We start from the raw sequence: 20,862 nt of genomic DNA on the forward strand, positions 1-20,862 counted from the left end.
ATTTAGGTTGCTTCCATGTCTTGGCTATTGTAAATACTGCTGCAATGAACATTGGGGTGCATGTATCTTTTTGAATTATGGTTTTCTCCATGTATAAGCCTAGGAGTGGGATTGCTGGATCATATGGTAGTTCTATTTTTAGTTTTTTGAGGAACCTCCATACTGTTCTCCATAGTGGCTGTACCAATTTACATTCCCACAAACAGAGTAGGAGGGTTCCCTTTTCTCCAAACCCTCTCTAGCATTTATTGTTTGTAGATTTTTTGATGATGGCCATTCTGACTGGTGTGAGGTGATATCTCATTGTAGTTTTGATTTGCATTTCTCCAATAATTAGTGATGTTGAGCATCTTTTCATGTGTTTATTGGACATCTGTATGTCTTCTTTGGAGAAATGTCTATTTAGATGTTCCCCCCGTTTTTTGATTGGCTTATTTGGTTTTTTTTGAAAATACCTAGGAATAAACCTACCTAAGGAGGCAAAAACCTGTACTCAGAAAACTATAAGATACTGATGAAAGAAATCAAAGACAGCACAGATGGAGAGATATACCATGTTCTTGGATTGGAAGAATCACTATTGTGAAAATGACTATATTCCCAAAGCAATCTACAGATTCAATGCAATCCCTATCAAATTACCAGTGGCATTTTTCACAGAATTAGAACAAAAATTTTTACAATTTGTATGGAAACACAAAAGACCCTGAATAGCCAAAGCAGTCTTGAGAAAGAAAAACAGAGCTGGAGGAATCACGTTCTCTGACTTCAGACTATACTACAAAGCTACAGTAATCAGGACAGTATGGGACTGGCACAAAACAGAAATATAGATCAATGGAACAGGATAGAAAGCCCAGAGATAAACCCACGCACCTATGGTCACCTAATCTATGACAAAGGAGGCAAGAATATACAATGGAGAAAAGACAGCCTCTTCAACAAGTGGTGCTGGGAAAACTGGACAGCTACATGTAAAAGAATGAAATTACAACACTCCCTAACACCATACACAAAAATAAACTCAAAATGGATCAAAGACCTAAATGTAAGGCTGGGCACTATAAAACTCTTAGAGGAAAATAGAGGCAGAACACTCTTTGACATACATCGCAGCAAGATCTTTTATGATCCACCACCCAGGGTAATGAAAATTAAAACAAAAATAAACAAATGGGATCTAATTAAACTTAAAAGCTTTTACACGGCAAAGGAAACCATAAACAAAACAAAAAGACAACCCTCAGAATGGGAGAAAATGTTTGCAAATGAAGCTGCTGACAAGGGATTAATCTCCAAAATATACAAACAGCTCATGCAGCTCTTTTTCTGCTTTTAATTCCTCTACTTCCATTGACAGGTTGTAGGAGTTAAGGTCTTACATATGTATAGACATAACTATCCAGTAGTCAGTGACAACAAATTTTTCTTCATCCAAGATTAAGAAAACCCTGAAGTCTCAAGACAATGAATGGGAAGCTGACACAAAGCTTGAGAGAAAAAGCAATAGGCAGATGGAATAATTGGGGATATTTCTTCAGTGAATCTCACCTCAACCATGCCACAAAGTGCCAAGAATCTGATAGCAAAGCCCAGTGTTTGATATTCTTGACTTGTCTTTTTCTGAAGAAAAACCACAGGCATGGTTGAAGACTCTCTTTCTTCATATTTGTAATAGCATGTCTTTAAATTTTCATCTTACAGGGATTTAGTGAGGATGATTTACTAACAATCCCTGGTATATCTTATCTCAAGAAGCACATCACATAAATGTTCCAGTAGTGTGATTATTTTTCCTTATATGGCTCATACAACTGTACAGGAGACACTGAGAAAAATTCACTAAGGATCTAAGACTGTCAAACAAAATCAATAGCTAAAGTGATTGATGTGTCAGTGGAAACAGGGATTTACATAGGAATATCAATATTGACTGCGTAAATGTCCTTTTCTATCTGGGTAAGTATCTAGATTTTTTTTTTTAATGACAGGAATGCATGATCCAAACACAATTTTTGTCTTGTTGTCATGGGTCTATGGTGTCTTCAAATGATGCCCAGACATGGAGTAGGTACTGTCAATATTTGCTGAATGAGTGAAAGCATGACACTCTCATTCAAAAATGCAGCCAATTAATACACTTATTTAGAATGTGGTAGAAGACACAGATTACGTCCATTGGAAATCAGCTTTCTCCTTTCTCCTGACCTATCACCATCCGCTCCATTCCCACCACCCACTATCAAGATTTAAAGTTCAGAAAATTTTCATTTTATAACACTAGAACATGGTTTTGACTTTAGTCTTCTTTAGTACATGGAGGAAAGAGTGTTGGGATAAAAAAGCAAGTGAGAGTCCCAGGCACAGTATCTATAACTGACAGAACTAGATCCTCTTGTGTAATGGCCATTTGTCCATTACAAGAAGCAGGGAGAGCTCATAATTTTCAACTTGGTTCATTCATCTAGGGTCACACTGCACTGAGAGCACTATGCAGGTTACTGTGCTTTTTTCATTGAAGATGGTTTTCAAATGTTCCTAATTTTAGTTGCGTAGTTAATTTTATTCATACTTTGCTCTTAGAGATTATGTTCTTTGTATACACTGCATAATAAGCCAGCTCTTCCTTGACCAAGGTTGATATGAGTTTGCTCTCTAGCAGGGATTTGATCTCATAAAATTATGGAGTAATCACTTTTATTATTAAGCTACCATTCTCCCACATTTTTTAAAAAAGTAGATGTTACCCTGTGTAAAGTATTAAGTCTGAGGTAAAAGCATAACTGCATAGTGAATCATTTACAAGTTTAAATAGTTTATCTTCACAGTGCCTTTTTTCCTAAAGTTACAGGAGTTGAGGAACACTCAGGTGACTATTTTTCTGTTTTTTTTTCTTTTTTCACAATTAAAACTAGAGTCCAAACACTGAGGAGTATACTGGGTATGAAGGAAATTCAGAAAAGAAAATTGGATGCTAAATATTAGGGCAAACTCTCCTAAAGACATAATAGCATTTTAGTAACCTTAGCATGAAAATAATGAATTACTGGTAAGTTTTGTCAATCTTAATTTCTTTTTCCCTCTGCCTTAAGAACTTTTCATAACTAATATTTATCTCTTCATGTCCCCTAAGACCTCAGGATATATCACTTTGGCAGTGATAAGCAAGGGATATTAGAACACATGATTTCTTGTTTTAAAAGACTGGAGCATAGCGCAGTGATACTAAACAAATGCTGTGGTAATGCATTAAAATGGACTATTTTTACCTTGTGTCATTAACAATCATGGTCATTCAAAATGTCAGAATATTAGAGCTTCCTTTTTATGATTTTTTAAGTATGAGATTAGAAATATAAAATGTGTATTCAGCTGCTATTTTTAATCCTTATTTCAAAAATTGAATAAGCATGTTTACCTAATTTATAAGTATTATTTTACCATTTATGGACCTCCTGTTTTTTGAGCTAGAAATAAAACGACCCCAGGGACTGAACAGAGAAGTGGAATTTTTAAAACAACAGAAAGATGAAAAAAGATAGCACAACTAGTAGTAGTACCCTAGTAGCCAATGACCTTAGAATATTCTGTCAATAGACTTCTTGGGATTTAATGGCTAGTGTAAGTTTAGTGTCTGTATCAATACTTAATAATAATAGTAGTAGTAACTTGCCAACCCTCAAGGAGTGGAAGAAAAATCTTAGTTTATCTGGCTCACTACCAAAATGATATCGCTCTTGATAATAATGAATTATTTGTCTACCTGGGGTCCTAACAGAATTAAGGATAGGATAAATTCTCAATTCTAGAGCTCATCCGGAAGTTCATGGCTTTAAAAATCTGCTGAATTTTTTCTTTCTCTTAACAAAATTTCTCTTCACACAAAGATTTGATTTAGCTCCAATCCTAAGGACACAAACACCCTAAGCCAGAGGTTCTCAAACTTTTTCAATTCATGATACTCTTAGCACCTCAGTAGTTTTTTTACAGCACCCCACTGGCCAAAAGAAATAACTACCAGTGGCAATTCTTAAGAATTTAGTTCAAACGATTTAATAAGGTTTTGCCTCCACAATTGAGCGCTCGTTGAGTCCTGCACAACTTCTCACTCCGGAATGAGCTTGGATGTTCTGCCTCCCTCACTTCCTGGTTCACGCTGATTTTTGTGCAGTGCTTGCTTCTTATCACAGCAATTGTCAATAACCCAGTTTTGCAAAGATATGATGTCATGGAAAGAAAAGGAATGATCTAAAGTTGAAACTGGGAACTATTTTAAGCTGTTAGTTCTCCAGGTGACTGACAGATGTTTCTGCGTTTCCCTTGAAAATTTAAAATACCTCTGGCACCCGTGTGAGTTCCCTGTGGTGGTCCAGGGTACCTCAGCACATGCCCTGGCCCTAGTTTCATTACTCTTAAACCATTGAGTGAGGGGTGAGGACACTCCCCCAGTAGGGAAAACTCAGGAATTGAGGAAGGAATTATTTGACCACAGCACATTTCTGTGTTTCCATGATGGTCGAGGACTTTCAAATGGCAGATCAAGGTTAGAAAAGAGACAGATGCTCATCAGTGCTAATAAGATCTAAAAATATAGTTAGGTGGGGTTACAGACTTTTCATGTAGATCCAGTGAGGACTAGAACCCTTGTAGAGCAACATTTCTTTTTATTTTTATTTTCGGAGATACCTTAGTAAGACTAATGAAGAATAATGTAACCTGTAATAGAATTGATGAATAGGTATATAAGCAATCATTCTTCCTTTTTCAAACTCAGGACTAGAGGCAATACCACCTTCTACCCCATAGTCATAGGAAGAGGCCAGGAAGAGCTACAACTGAAAACTCACAAAGGCTCAAGAGGTGGTGAGGGACTTCCTAACTGCTAAAGAAAGGGTAGAAATTTGAGTTGGGGATGGGGGATAGTGTTTCCTACCTGAAAGAATGCCCACATGGGGCACCCCAAAGCCTTGATAAATGAGGTCCTATACTTCTGTATGGTGACGGGGACTAATTAGCTAGACTGCCAAGTGTGCCCCAGCTTTTTATGGTACAATGGGTCCGCTCACTTCCTCTTCATTGCCCCTTCCATGCCCTCCCCCGTATGTATCAGTATGTAGATATGAGTAAAGAGCAACTTGGATCATCTTTGGATTCTCTGTGTTAGTGTTTATTCAGCAGAAGATGGAGACTAGAGGTCCATTATCCAGATGAATTGAAACGTGTTTTTAACTGATGTGGTTTGACAGGCAGTTTGTATTCAATAAACTCATAGTTTTATGATTAAATTCTATTTGTTTTGTTACTGATAATTCTCCTGTTAATTTTTCCAGGGACTCGTATCTATGTATTTGTAAATACAAATAACATATTATTGAATGAAGTGCAGCAACAGAAGTAACTGTTATCCAGAAGTGAAAATAGTTTTAAATGCATTCTGAAGAGTTTAAGAGGGAAAAAAAAACTGCACATATTTAATGTAATTATCCATCTATTCTGTAATTTTCTTCATGTTTCTTCATGACAGCACTTGGGCAACCTTCTGTTATCTAGTTGTTTTTACTCTTATAAAATACTTTTTTACTCTTAATGATAGTTTAAGTTTACTTTTCATGTATTTATTTCTTTACTGTACTCATGCTAATCATTAACATTTTTTCTCTTTCTTATTATCCTTAAGAATTAAGTTGCTACTGGGGATTACATTTAACAAACTATGTGACAGCCTTCTGAGCAGAGGCTGCCAGGAACTTCTCTCCTGCCTTGTATAAGCTAATTTTTTTAGATGCTGAGTTTAGCCTAGTTCTATAGACTTGAGTCAGTTGCATATTTTCCAAGAGTCAGTTGCATATTTTCTTCATTACTTCTCTGAAATTTGAGCTTGTATCTTCTTTTATTCTTAAACTATAAATGGAAACTAAATTTTCATAGTGCCAAGTCATTCATTTGGTCAATTGGATTTGGTGAACAGGTACTTCTGTTTCTCAGCAGTTTTGCCACAATAGTTCATAGCACTTTATGGCATTTGCAAATAATGTTCTCGTAGAAATGATCGAAATGTGTGTTGTGTTTTTCAAGAAGTTTAAGCTCTCAGGACCTTGGGTCTCTCACCTGTAAAACAGCATAATAATGTCCCTCTGCATAGGACTGTGGAAAATATCAAATGAGATTACAGATGTGAAATACTTAGAAGAATGAAGAGTGATGTACACATGCAACGTATGCTGTGATTATTATTACTACCATTATTAGTCTTATTTTCTTCTTGTGCCTCAGCTATTTAATCAGTATCTATTTATAGAAGATAAGATAATGCCATCCTGTCTTATAGGAGGTAATTATCTTCCTTCTCTCTTTACCAACAAATTAAACAATTATATTTCAACTTAAAGAGCATTTAATGGTTTTCCAAAACACTTCATTCAAATAGGTATTCACAAACCTTCATTGCTACTGTTTGTATTTGAAATTTCTAAGGGACTTTCTCAATAGGAAAGCTTAAGTAGAACAGTTAAGTATAAAATCATCAAAAGTGATTAAAATATATAATAATGTCATTCTCTATAAAGTGCAGTTGAATTATAGACACCGAACAATCTTCCCAGCATTATCATGAACTAGGTAAGAAAATGGAGGTTTACATATGGCCACATGTGAAGTCAAATGAAGAGAAAGGATAACACTTTATCTGTAGATGGAATGTGTAGTATCAGATTGAAGACTGAAATGGTAGTTATTTATTCTATTCACCTTGCTTCTCATAGAAACTTCATCTCCCTAGTAGAAAGAATGCTTTTCAGGAGTCAGTTAGTGTCAAAGGAAAACCTTATTGCTGCAATATAAATACCCAGGGGGAATGAGAAAGCTGAACATGTCAAGACACTATTTTTCAACAAAATATAGAGTTGCATCACGGTCTAATTAGATTTGTCACTCTTACGTGAGTCCAGTCAGATAAAGGAACTCCTGAATAGGTACAGGGAAAAATGAGGTCATCCTCGTAAGTTTACTTTGGAAAGAAAAGCACTATTTAGATGTTAAATATTGTAGCCTTTTCATAAAATGCACGGATACACACTGGTATCCAAAAATCAATTTCCTATAATTGTAGAAAATATCAGTAGAATACATAACTATGTAAAACAGAGTCTACTAAGTCACCGTGAGTTTGTCCCTGGCCTCTATCAAAAGCCCAGTTATTTCACCTTTGATGAAGTTGGAGGAGATGACTTTCAACCTGGTCATTCATCCATTCAACATTATATATAATTATCTATAGGGCTTTTCAGCATTTTTCTTTTCTACTCACCCCTATTCTGTTCTCTTTCTATAATTGCAGTGTGGCTCTTTTAAGCTTTTTCCCCGTTCTCAAGCTGCCTCATCACTCTTTCCTTTAGTCATCGACGGCTATACTTTCTTTTTCTTCTTTTTTGTTTTAATTGAAGTGTAGTTGATTTACAATGCTGTGCCAATGTCTTCTGTACAGCAAAGTGACTCAGTTATCCACATATACACGTTCTTTTTTTTTTTAATACTTTCTACTTGCATGAAAAAGTAGAGATCATAAGCCATCAATTCTCTAAACCATTTCAGCCATCCATCTCCAAATTTATATCTCCCCCTTTCACTTCTTTGTTTTCATTGTTCTAAAGAATGCAGTACTTGTCTCTACTACTTTTTCAGGGTTAGTCCCTTAAGGCTCATGATCATATTTTCATCAGCAGCTACAACTCCATACTTAACCTCTGCATCCCTCAGCTTAAGTGTTCTGAATTCAAAAAAATTTCCCTTGAACCTAATTCTCCCTCAAGCAGCTTTAGTTTTTCTTTTCCCCTTTAACTTATTAACCTTTTAAAGAGATGCCTGTACTTGCTGATATCTCCACTTTCAATTCACTCCTTCACTAATTCTTCTATTACCCCACTAAGATGCTTCTCCCAGTGGTCATCCCAAACCTAGTCATTACAGAAGCTAATTGGTTCTTCTAATTTCCCCTCACCCTCTGCACTGTTGTTTCTGCTCTCTGTCCTTGTCCTATAATTGTTGTCTTGTTTCTCCTAGAGTTCTGGCCTCAACGTGTAAAAGCCAAATTCATTATGTCATTATGTCATCCACTCTATCCTGTGTTCCCATGTCAACATCACCATTCATTTACTTGTTCGGGGTCAAGACGTCAACATTCTCTCTGATTCTCCTTGCCCACTGGCTGTCTCCCAACATGCACACGTGCACGTGCACGCACACACATGCACACGCGCGCACGCACACACACACACACCATTCTGTAAGCCTATTGCTTCTTGCATCTGGACTAACCTCATCCTACCCCCACTCCCTTGACCTGGGCCTCCATCATATTTAGCCTGCTTTGCTTCTATGAATTTCAACATGATCTGTTTCCCTGTAATCACTTCATTCTATGCAATCAGTCAACAATAGAGTAATCAGAAGCAATAAAACCAAGAATGCGATCACGTGGTCCCAGCTAAAAACCTGTGGCTCTGAGGTCCCATAGACTGTATTCCAACCTTCTTTTTCTCCTGCCACATTTCCCTACTCACACCAACCAGTCATTCCTTAATTGAGCCATGATTTCCCTCGCCCCACATTATCTAAATGTTGCCCCCTTCGCCTGACCATCCCTGGCTGGCAAACTCTCCTTCTCTTCTCCTTTTCTCTCATAAATGCCTCAAGGATGGTGCTCACCAGATTTTATTCCAAAGGTCTAAAATGTCAGCCCTTTTGCCCTGCCTCTCCCCCCACCCCCATGCAGACGAGGAGCTTTAAACACACCAGAGTTGTTCAGTAAGTATTTTTATTACGTATGAATGAATAAACAAATGTCTTAATTTTCAAACCTAAGAAAATGGGATAAAAATAACATAGGAATAAAGCCAAAGGGAAAAGGAAGTCTTTTTGTAGTGAAGGAGAGTGGACGCCATCAATACAATGAATTAATGATGAATATGTATTAATTAGTGAGTGTGAAGGAACAGTTGAACAGGAAAGTCTAAACTTCCAGAAGGCAATTAGGGGCTATAGATCTGGAGCTCAACTGAGGTTGCAGGGCCAGAGATACTGAGCAGTAAGTCATCTGATGAAGGCTGATAGTCGAACATATATAAAAAAGAGTTTTCTAAAGCAGAGCCCAGAGGGTCAGGGGCTATACTTTGGGGAAATATGTTAAGGGGTGATAAGAGGAGCTGGTGAAGAAGAGGTCTGTGAGCAGTAGGGAAGAGAGCACACAACAGTGATGGCAGCTAGGAGATGAAATGCACCTTGTATTTCCTTTAATAACTGGCACCACGACTTCTGCTTTATGGGTGGCCAACAAACATTACTTGAATTAATGGATTTTCAGAGGTCAGTATGAGTCGAAGATAGATTTCAGAATATTAAGGTAACAACAACATATAAGGAAATATAGAGAATAGATGTAGATCTTGGGGTGGGGTTGGAAGGATGGGCAGAGATATGATTATGGAGAAGTTTTATTGCCAAAAAACAACAGACAAAAAAGGAGAGTAGATTGGGTAGTTTTTGAAAGATGGTGGAGACCTGTGCATAGAGGTAGGTGATGAGATGCTTTTACCTGTAGACCACAAGGACAGAAATTAGGACTTACATACTGTCTTTCTCACTAACTATTTGATCTAAAACCTGTCATTTCATAAGATTATTAGTTATCTGAGACAAGAACTCTGTCTTAGAGTTTTCTTCTATCTCCTGCAGTTCTCAAACAAAGACAGTTACACAATGTGAATTTCATAATTCAGAATTTGAATCAAAGTGATTGTACTTTAGTTGCTCATTCCTAGGGAGAAGAGAGTGTTGTCATTTTACAACCATTCATAAATGGCAACCAAGAGCCATAGGTTGGGAAGTGAGTAAAGCATAATTTCATTTCTAGAATCCAATAGAGACCTATTAAGATACCTTGATGATCTGTCAGAATACCAAGAATCACACTAGACCCTTGGGGACCCCATACAGTTCCTCTAAGATGTACTGCAACCTGTGCTGAGTTTTTGAGATGGTGCCATGAGAAGATGGTGATGTTATCAGACAAATGCCTAGATGCAGAGGAGGAAAGTAGACACTAACTCTACACAGAGGCAGAGTGACCACCAATGACAGTGCAGATATTGAGTGAGAGTTAGATCCTATTTAGAAGCCTCCAGAAACTAGGAAACTAATGAACACTACAGTAAGCACAAGAAAATGGGCTAATGATGGTACATGATCCTCGAATCTGCTTATCAGTTTTAATTACTTTCCAAGCTGTGGCATGTCTAAAATGATATTCAAGTCTGTCTAACGATTTCTGTACTTGCCTCCAGTGATTAATATTCCAAAAATGGTTTAACTTAGACAAACCTTCACAAAGATTTCAAATGAACTGGCAAACGAGGGCTAACATCTGCACAGTACGTCAATGGAGATACATTCAAAGGGCTATTCGTGCTAATATCACAGGGACTTGCAAACTGAGTTTAAAGCCTGTCAAAATATTGGAAAATATTCACATGGTTGGGTAGCTAAACTCAGGTCCTACATGAATATAAGCTAAAGTTTTAAGTGTAAATGTCTCCATTGCAAATTTAATTCTCTCTTTTCCCAGACAATGTATTCTCTGGGAAAATAAATGTTTCTTAACAAGAGTGACAGATTCAATCTACCATTTACCTTCAACTTGTATAATTTTAGCCACCATCCTTTTTAAATTAGAGAATGATGCAGTTGAACAAATATCATTGGTTTTATCAACTCTAGAGGGAAATTTACTTGATTTTTCTCTAAGCACGCCCTCTTCTCTTTGCTCCCCCTCACACTTACATGTCACTGGCAATGGAGGAGTTCCGGGACATAGACTTTGGTGAGAGGTCATAATCGCTGTCGGATCGATACAGAAAGGACTCCCGGCGTTGACTGTGGACAAAGTTTGCTTGGAGAATTAGCCCAGATCCCGGGCTGGTCATGGGATCCAAGGGACTCCGTCCAGAAGATGTGCCATTGTCCACATCGAAGCTGTCAATTAAGGAGAAAGAATGACATTGCTGTGAATTGTATGTTAATAGTTTAGTAAAGGGAGACTTCAGTTTAGGAACTGACAATAGGAAAACTTACAGCTGATTCCTGCTGTCAAAAAAAATGGTAATACCAAAATACACAAAAGAAAAAAAACACACCGACTTCATATACTTGTCTTCCTACACCTTTGAGTACCTCTGTTAACTGACCAACTACAAAATATATAGGTCTCTCTGAACTCAATTTCAGTTTAAAGGGAGCCATTCTGCAAAGACTAGCTCTCCTAAGTACAGAATTCCTTTTACATAGTAATTCACTAAATATTTGGGTTCAGTTCAACAAGTGCCCATTACATGCCTAATATCCTTGATTCCCCAAACCTGGGCTTCTCCACTCCCATGTACACCTACCCAATCACTAATTTCTATTGTGGCCACTTCCCTCCATCCCCACTGCCAGTATATTAAGTTCAGGATTCCGTCAACTGTCACCTACATTATTATAAGAGCCTTTAAATTAGTCTCTTGAATCCATTTTCCACCTTGTATGATTCTTCTTAAAATGTAAACCTGACTGTGTAATTCATCAGTTCAAAACCTTTCAGTGGCTCACTGTTGTCCTCAAGATAAGGTTCACATTTCTTGGCTGAACTGACAGAGTCCTAAGCATCTGTTCTCAGTGACAACGAACCCTTTTCCCAACCTCGATATGCAACACTCTTCCATCGGGAACTTCACGCTCCCCTCATATTGAACCACCACCTACTTGTATCAGGCTCTCACCACCTAACCTTTTGCTCCCCAATTTCTCAACACTCCAATCTCCTGCCTAATTGTTATTTATCCTTGAGGACTTAGCCTTCATCTGAAATGCTGCCCTGATACCCCAGAGCTTCATGAGATGCCCTTTCTCTGGTTTCCCAAGACTCTTTCCCACTCCCCACTGATAGCGTTTACAATGAGCTGGAAATAATTACCACTTGATCTCCATTCCTAGACTGTGAGCTCTCTGAGAATGGAGATTCTGGGTGTTCTAAGCACTTCATGGTGGCACTTCAGAAAATTTTTACTAAGTGGTTTGAATTAATGATCGAATGAATGAAAGGCATGATGCTTGGCAATACAGATTTTAGAGTCTGGGGGAAAAAAAGAACCATACATGCCATTCTTAACATCACAGTCTTTATAATCTAGATAAGCTTTCTACAAAGAGCTTTTCTAGTCTAGCATCAACCAGTAGTAAAATAAAGTCAACTCTCATGTGTTCTTATAAGAGGAGGGTGATAGCTCAGGAGAGTTCAGCAAGTATGTGGTTTAAAAACTTGTTGAATGAATAAGTAAACAAATGAATTCAAGTTCAGCTGTTAACAACGTTTTCCCCATTAGAACCTTTATCCAAACTATTAACTAGCTAATTTTAAAATATTCTTTTACTTTTTCTACTGGAGTTATTAATAAATAGTGTTATGACCCAAAGATTGGAGGCCAAACTGGAAGAATTATCCAGGGGCTTGATGTTTCATGAATCACCTATGAATCTATGACCAAAGTAGAACATTGACTCCAAATTAATCCGTCTAGTAGAAAAGAAAAGGAAAAACTCATAATCTAGCTTAGCCAGTCATAAACATGTTTTTCAATTTAAAATTTTCTTAGAATTTTGTCACTTTACAGATATATTCATTTGGTCCTTAAAGGACATTGAGAGATTATCTACTTGAACAGATTCATTTTACAGACAAGGATACCAGCTCCTAGAAAGGTTAATTGACCAAAGTTACTGAGCTACCTGGATTTAATTATCTACTATTCCTGAAGTTCTCCCAGCTGTAATGCATAATCCTGTAAACCACAAAAGTGTGTTAGCAACTGTGACACCCAAACAGGGACATCTGTTTCGTGCGGACAGACACTTCATGCATCTGGGACTTTAACAATCCTGAGGAAGGCCAAAGGGAAGGGATCTCTAATCATTAAAGAGACTTATTCAGGATCTCTGGCAGGCTCTCTTGGATATGCTTAACTCAATAAGCATTTATTAAGTACCTACCGTAAGCACATTGAGGTACAAAAATAAAGGAGATGACATTAATCCAAGCTGGGATATCTGAGAAATCTTCATGGAAAAGTAGTATTTAAAGAGGGCTTTTGAAGGCATTCAGTATACAGTTGAAACACATAAAAGACCTCTGCATAGGGAGAGGATAGGGGTGATTTCTGCTCTAAGGAGATAGTCATGGCCGCTCTTCAGCATGAGGAGGTCTTAATGTGAACACATAAAAAGTGTTTATGTTGATTCTCCTTCAATATCAAAATGTTCTTACTGTTTTAAAAAATAAAATATGGTATCCTTTTCATGCTATGCAGAAACAGAAATATAGGAGATACAGGAGTACGATTTTTGGCTTAGTTTTTCTCAGTTCAATTGAGGAAATACCAATATTACCCCCAAATCAGAAATTTGCATTTTTTTATTATTATAATCTTTCCAATTAAATTAAGCAAGTCTTGACTTAACAAAAAAAATTCTCCACTATCAGTTTTGGAACAAATAATGATAAGTATCTTAAAATATTTAACATTTTTTGTGGTATTATTACCTATTAAAACCAAACATTTATTAGTAGGTCATAAAATGCTTGATATGGGAGTATATGGGCTTTGATACTTTTCTTTGCAGGTTGTAATATAACAATTTGTCCACTGGATGGAGATCATTTTCTTGAGGAAAATCTATTGTAAATAAAGGCCAAAACTATCTATTTCTTAAAGACTCATGAAAACAACCTCTTAAATATTATCCAAAAAATAAAACCTCAAAATTTACAGGAAGTGATTACCAAATATTGATGAAAATATATTAGCCTAAGAAATATTAGTATTAGCTTTACAAACAGATTGAGAATGATCTAAAAAATGGTCACTGATTTGTTATTAGACATTTACGCTTACTTAAAAAAATGAGCTCTTTTGTTCAAATATTAGAACTAAGGATCTCCTCTTGGGAGAGATTAGGTTGGGAACACATCAAGGCAGTACTTCATTCAGTGGATAGTAAATTAACTGAGACTTTATTTAGCCTGAAAATATGGATGGATTCAAATAAGCTGCTCATTTTTGAAACATAACTTTATAAACAGTCAATGTCATGGTATTATTAACAAGACAAGAAGATGATGAGGGGTAACCCTAACCTTAGATGTTGGTACCAAAGAGATCAGTTGTGAATTTGCCAAAAACATTCTTTGGCAAACACTTTGATATAATGAATCCTCTTTTGACTCACTGCCAATTAGATGAAGCCCAAGTATAAGCTTAGCAGAAGTTTGGGAAAGTAAGTATAGATTTGGGGAGAGTAAGAATGTCTGAGTCTAATGATGATGGTGAGAACAATTAATCATAATGATGATAATAATGATAATAAAGCATTTGGAACACTCCAAGAGCTAGGAATTGTGCTGTGTGCTTTATGTACGTTATCTCACTGAATCCCCACAATAACCCTTTGAAGTAGTCACTATATTTTCTATTTGACCAATGAGGAATCTGAGTCATAAAGAAGTGGCTCTATGTTAAGTCACATGTTCAAGGCCATACAGTTTGTAAGTGGGTTTTAAACTCAAACTGTCTGATTCCAGAGCCTGGGAGAATGGCCCCTGTGTTTCTGTCTCTATTGCAAAGCCTCCCCTTATTCATTATAAAAATAGGGAAACATCTCTTAGCTTCCTCACCAGGATAGAACTTCAAATGTTAACATTCTGAACAGTTTATGGATCAGGTTTGCCAAGGCTAATTCTGGGACTCGCTTTTTATATGACCCCAAATTTTGGAATTTTCCAAATCCTCTGTTTTTCCAGTTTTGAATACAACAGTAAGGTGCAAAAGAGTCTCTGTTGAAACCCTTTTGGTGGGTTTCCTTACAGAGTTTCAGAGTTCATTTGGAATAAGGAGGGATGGTGAGTCTGCAGAAGGTCTTAGCAAATGAAACTAAGCGAGATGTTCCATTGTCCCACATGTTTGCTGTCCTTAATGCAGTTCAATGATGTACATGTTCCCTGACAGAGCTGGCTTTTACCAAGAAGGCATTAGTGGAAAAGCAGCAATGCAACTGTGCATGGTCCCCAGTGGGGGGCGGTAAAGAGCAATGGCCCCGCCAGCCTGTTGCAATTAGAACTACTGAAGGCTGTGTGCATCTAGCACTACTCAGGACCATTCACTCCACTCAGGACCCTTTAAAAAACCAAAGAGAAAACAAGCAAGCTGACCAACCAACCAAACTGCTCCCCAGCTCTCTCCACTGTTCCAAATCAGTAGAATTACTGGACTACCTGCCGTGATCCACCTTCCATTCAGCCTCCTCCACTGCTCCCACACTTTGTGTCTACTGACCTTGTAATCATCTGTCCGCTTAGGATCATTTCTCATTTTTTTGTTCTGATGCTAGACCCTGCTTCTCTGGCTTACACATTTGGCATCTCTTCTTGCCCACGATGTGGACTCTCTCCTGAGCCATGGTCCTGCTACTCTCCTGGGTGAACAGCTCATGTCATGTCACCTGGCCATCAGGACCTTACACTCAACATTGACCCCCAGTGTGGAGCCTGATGAAGGTGAGACACTTGAGGACTCCAGTGGAGCAGCTGCGGGAAGCCCCGATCAACAGAGGTCCCATTACCAGAGCATCTGTGAAGAGCTCCCACGGGGAAGACCCTGGAGAGAACGAGCAGCTGCTGAACGCTGGAGGGGACCCTGGAAGGCTCTATTCACGTCAGGAGCATCTGAGAGCTGCTTCCGTTGCTGTGTATTAACAATAGTGCATTGACAACAGAGATCTTCCCGTTGGGAGATGGCTAGATACCAAAAATATTCCAAAGACATTCACTTGGGAATTAGAAAACGTGGTCTAAATTTCATATCTTGGTTCTGCCACCTTCTAGTTGCATGCTCTTGGGCAGTTACTGTACCGTTCTAAGCCCCCATTCGCTGATAAGGATGATTACAGTATCTAGTTCTAGGGCAATTATAAGGCCCTATATAATATTTGGAAAGCATTTAGCACACTGCCTGGCAGCTAGCACATTCCATATACTTAGCAGCTATTGTTACTTTTACTATTATTACCCCTTTTCTTTGAGGGAGACTTTCCATCCAGATTGTTCCTGAGCACACTGCCTTGGGAAGAACCTACAGGGAGAGATGCGAGAGAGAGGGAACTGAGGGCTGGTCAGCCAAACCACCAGAATCAACCTTGGCAATCAATGAGGTGACAGGTGCTGGAGCCAGATTGCTCTTATGGTTTGAGCTGCTTTTACAACTTAGTTGCTGTCTCCACTCCACTCCATCATTACAGTGTGATAACATCCGGGGAGAGAGTAGAGACTGTTGATTTTTCTCTAGATATTCCTCACCGAGGAGAAAGAACAATTTCCTGCTAGGAACATGGAAGGCATGGAGATCCCAGCAACCTGGGTGGGGCTCCGGCGGAATAGAATGGGCAGAAACAGTCCTGACCTCAGGCCTCCAGCCACTGGGTCTAGCTTGGTACCTGTACTTGAGACACAATGACAGTGCTGTTTATTCTCCTATACCTGACTCTTCGGTGTATATGGTAGCCCATGCTGTTGGCTGTATGATGGAATCCATTTTGGTGCTTTACCACTCAGGACGAGGGGGATGGTTCGCCCTCAAGCTTAATGAAGTGTAAGCAGAGTTGGAAAATGATTTCAAAAATATTTTTTCTCTCTATAATAAGTATTTTACCATTGTTATCAATACCACGAGGTTATGAAACCTGTTTCTAATCAACGCCAGTGATATTTAACATTCAAGGTTTTCCTGCAAGATCAAATACCTTCTCTGGAGTAAAGAAAATAAATACTGCTTCTTCCAATTCCCCATTTTAATATTTACTTTGTTTAGATTATCTATAGAGATGACTGTAGAAAAATGCATTTTACAGTGATATGCATAAATGACAATTTTTTCCAATCAATCCCAAAACTGCATCTCAAATTTGAATAGGATACCGTGAGAGGGCATGGTATTTAGCACATTAGTGGATTATAGATGTAAGTGACAGCGTGCATGTTATCTTGCATAATACGTATATTTGCATGGAGAATGTAATTTTACCCTTTGTTTTCACAGATGGTTTTTATAAACAAAAGCCTGGCACAAAGGGTAAAGGCATATGCCTACTTATGAGTAAAAATATCAGATGATCTCAGGGAACACACAACATTTGTTTCTGACATGTCCATGACACTCTCAAGTCACAGAGGCCAATAAAGAGATTCAAGATGAAAACGACGGTGTGAGTTTGATGTTTGGACTGGAGGCCAGAAGGAACAAGCTGGACTTAATTAGTAGGTTTTTGCCAAACGAGATGGCAAAAGGCTGATTTTTCTAAAAGATTCGATCTAAAATTTAAAAAGCTCAAACTCAGAATTGTTTTACTTGAGGTTTATAGATTATTTCTTTTAAAAATTTATTTTTATTGAAGTATAGTTGATTTACGATGTGTTAATTTCTGCTATACAGCAAAGTGATTCAATTATACATATATACATTCTTTTTTAAAATACTTTTCCATTATGGTTTATCATAGAATACTGAATATAGTTCCCTGTTCTATACATTAAGACCTTGTTGTTTATCCATTCTATACATAAAAGCTTACATCTGCTAACCCCAACCTCCCATTCTCCATCCCTCCCCCAATACCCTCCCCCTTGGCAACCACAAGTCTGTTCTCTATGTCCATGATTCTGTTTCTGTTTCATAGATAGGTTCATTTGTGTCACTTTTTAGATTCCACTTATAAGTGACATCATATGGTATTTGTCTTTCTCTTTGAGACTTACTTCACTTAGTATGATAACCTCTAGTGCCATCCATGTTGCTGCAAATGGCATTATTTCATTCTCTTTTACGGCTGAAAATCTGTTAACAAAGGTTCTCAAACGGGTCCTAACAGGGGGCCGCGGTGTTGGGAGTTAGAGGCAAAGCCTGCAGTGGCAAAGTGAGGTCCATACTTGCAGTAAATCTCTAAAAATAATGAACGGTTCAAGTCATATATTTAACCCGTATATATGTTGACAATGAAAGTGTCTATTTTCATAGTTGTTGGTAGACCTTAATATTTCTGAAAATTTCGTCCAGGCTTCACTGTGATTGAGAATAAAATAAGTAAGCATATGTTCCTTTCCTTGACATCCAGTTTTCAGGTGCTGATCTCAAACTAAGAGTATGGAGGGGACGGGAAGAGTAAAGCATAGGTCTCCCGGCTGGGCTGGACGTGCGCATCAGATGCAGTCCTGCAAGGTTTCCCCTGGTTTTATTTTCTTTGTGTGCAAGGAAACTACCAACCTTACCACCAGGCTTTTGCTCTCTGAGACCACGTCTGAGCTCTTTTATTTCCAAAATGCAGTTTTCATCAAACCTTGGCTTCATCAAGCTAAAGCCCAAGAGAGGAAGAGCGTCTTAACAAGGTGGAGGTGCAGATGTTTCTGTGTATATTTATTTCTTCTGTGACACAGAGCAACTAAGATTGCTCTGATAAGCCCACACTGGAACACTGGTAATTAATGGTGTGCCCCCATCTTCTTTATTCTTTATATCGCAGACTGAGTGATCCCACTAAAATGTTAATCAGATCCCTAGGAGTCCTGGCTCAGCATCCTCCAATGCTTTCTATTGCACTCAGAATAAATACTCTGTCCTCACTGGGGCTTAAGGCCCTACTCAGTGGATTTGGGCCCCTGAGGCCTCTCTGATCCCACCCTGTACCTCTCTCCCTCTGGCTCACTCTGCCTCGGTCTCTTCGTCCCCTGGCTGCTCCTTGAACACATGTGAGCGCTTCCTCCTCAGGGCCTTTGCATTTGTAGTTCCCTCTGCTGGAATATTCTTTACCCCGGTATCAGCTCAATGTCACCTTCACGGTGAGATATTCCCAGGCTACTCTATTTAAAATTGCCACCCTAATCTCCTAGCCTTTCCTAGCTTCCTAGTGAGAGAAACTCTTGTACATTGTTGGTGGGAATGTAAATTGGTACAGCCACTATGGAAAGCAGTGTGGAGGTTCCTCAAGAAATTAAGAATAGAACTACCACATGATCCAGCAATTCCACTTCTGGGTATATAATATCCAAAGGAAATGAAATCACTGTCTGGAAGAGGTATCTGTACCCGCATGTTCATTGCAGCATTATTTACAACAGCCAAGACATGGAAACAACCTAAGTGTCCACTGACCAATGAATGGATAAAGAAAATACGGTACATATGGAATGGATATTATTCAGCTATAAAAAAGAAGGAAATCCTGCTGCTTGTAATAACATGGATGACCCTTGAGGGCAATCACACTAAGTTCAGTAAGTCAGAAAGAGAAAGACAAATACTGTATGATCTCACTTATATACGTAATCTAAAAAAAAAACAAAACAAAAAATACCTCATAGATACAGAGAATAGATCAGTGGTTGCCAGGGGTTGGGGAGTAGGGGGTGAGAGAAACAGGTAAAGGTGGTTACAGGGTAGAAACTTCCAGCGATAAGATGATTAAGTTCAGGGATATAACATACAACATGGTGACTATAGTTAACAATACCGTATATTTGAACGTTGCTCAGAGAGTATATATATATATATATTTTTTTTTTTTTTAAGGATATTTATTTATTTATTCATTTGTTTATGGCTGTGTTGGGTCTTTGTTGCTGCGCACAGGCTTTCTCAGTCGCATTGAGCGGGGGCTACTCTTCCTTGCAGTGCTTGGGCTTCTCATTGCGGTGGCTTCTCTTGTTGTGGAGCATGGGCTTTAGACGTGTGGGCTTCAGTAGTTGTGGCACATGGGCTCAGTAGTTGTGGCTCACAGGCTCTAGAGGGCAGGCTCAGTAGTTGTGGCACACGGGCTTAGTTGCTCTGCGGCATGTGGGATCTTCCCAGACCAGGGCTCGAACCCATGTCCCCTGCATTGGCAGGCAGATTCTTAACCACTGCGCCACCAGGGAAGCCCCCAAGAGAGTACATTTTTAAAGTTCTCACCACACACACACAGAAAGCTGTCACTATGTGAGGTGATGGATGTGTTAAAACCTTATTGTGGTAATCATTTTGCAATATATACATATATAAAATCATTACACTGTACATCTTAAACTTATACAATGTTTTATGACAATGACATCTCAGTAAAACTGGAAAAAAACAAAGTTTCAATAAAAAAATAACTAAATTAAAATTTCCGTCCTAGTTTCCTAGCCTTTTCTAGCCTCCTTTTCTTTTTGTTTTTCTCCATAGCATTCATTTACTTATTTTGTTTATCGTACTCTGCTCATTAGTATGTATCTCTATAAGTGTAGGGATTTTTATCCACTTTGTTCATTAACATATGCCCAGCACCTAGACTAGTGCCTGGTACATAGTACTCAATAAATACTTGTATTATGAATACATTAACATCTTTACATGCAACACTAGTTACTATAGCCTGGTTATTATTTACCATGGTTACCTGTGTGGTTCTACTTCAAATGAACTTTATTATTATTATTATTTTATTTCAGCCAGGAATCAGTCACTTTTTAAAAGAAAGAACTAATGAAGTTTGATTAGTTCATTTGAAGAAATCATCTGGAAAAGCGCATAGAATGCTGGGCTGTTAAAAGACATTTTAATAGAATTTATCTTGAACATCCTCCTGTCTGCCCACCAGTCAGCCATGGAATCAGGGGTGGGATCCTGGTTTCATGGCACGTGAAGGTTATATAATTTTGAGAGTCTGTTTTGAGAAAAATAATACCCCCCAAATTCCTACTTTTGCAAATTTTAC

General features: G+C 38.2%; 1 protein-coding gene across 5 annotated transcripts in view; it reads right to left on the reverse strand.

Annotated features, from left to right (window-relative positions):
• Window positions 1-20,862, reverse strand: part of PDE4D (phosphodiesterase 4D) — a 714,853-nt gene that overhangs the window by 207,166 nt on the left and 486,825 nt on the right. For all 5 annotated transcript variants that reach the window (XM_068535365.1, XM_068535368.1, XM_068535366.1 and 2 more), the window contains exon 2: window positions 10,834-11,025. In XM_068535365.1, the coding sequence (XP_068391466.1) occupies window positions 10,834-11,025 (192 nt within the window). The remainder of the gene's footprint in view (window positions 1-10,833; window positions 11,026-20,862) is intronic.

The sequence above is a fragment of the Eschrichtius robustus genome, chromosome 2, assembly GCF_028021215.1.
Source record: "Eschrichtius robustus isolate mEscRob2 chromosome 2, mEscRob2.pri, whole genome shotgun sequence".
Lineage (NCBI taxonomy): Eukaryota > Metazoa > Chordata > Mammalia > Artiodactyla > Eschrichtiidae > Eschrichtius > Eschrichtius robustus.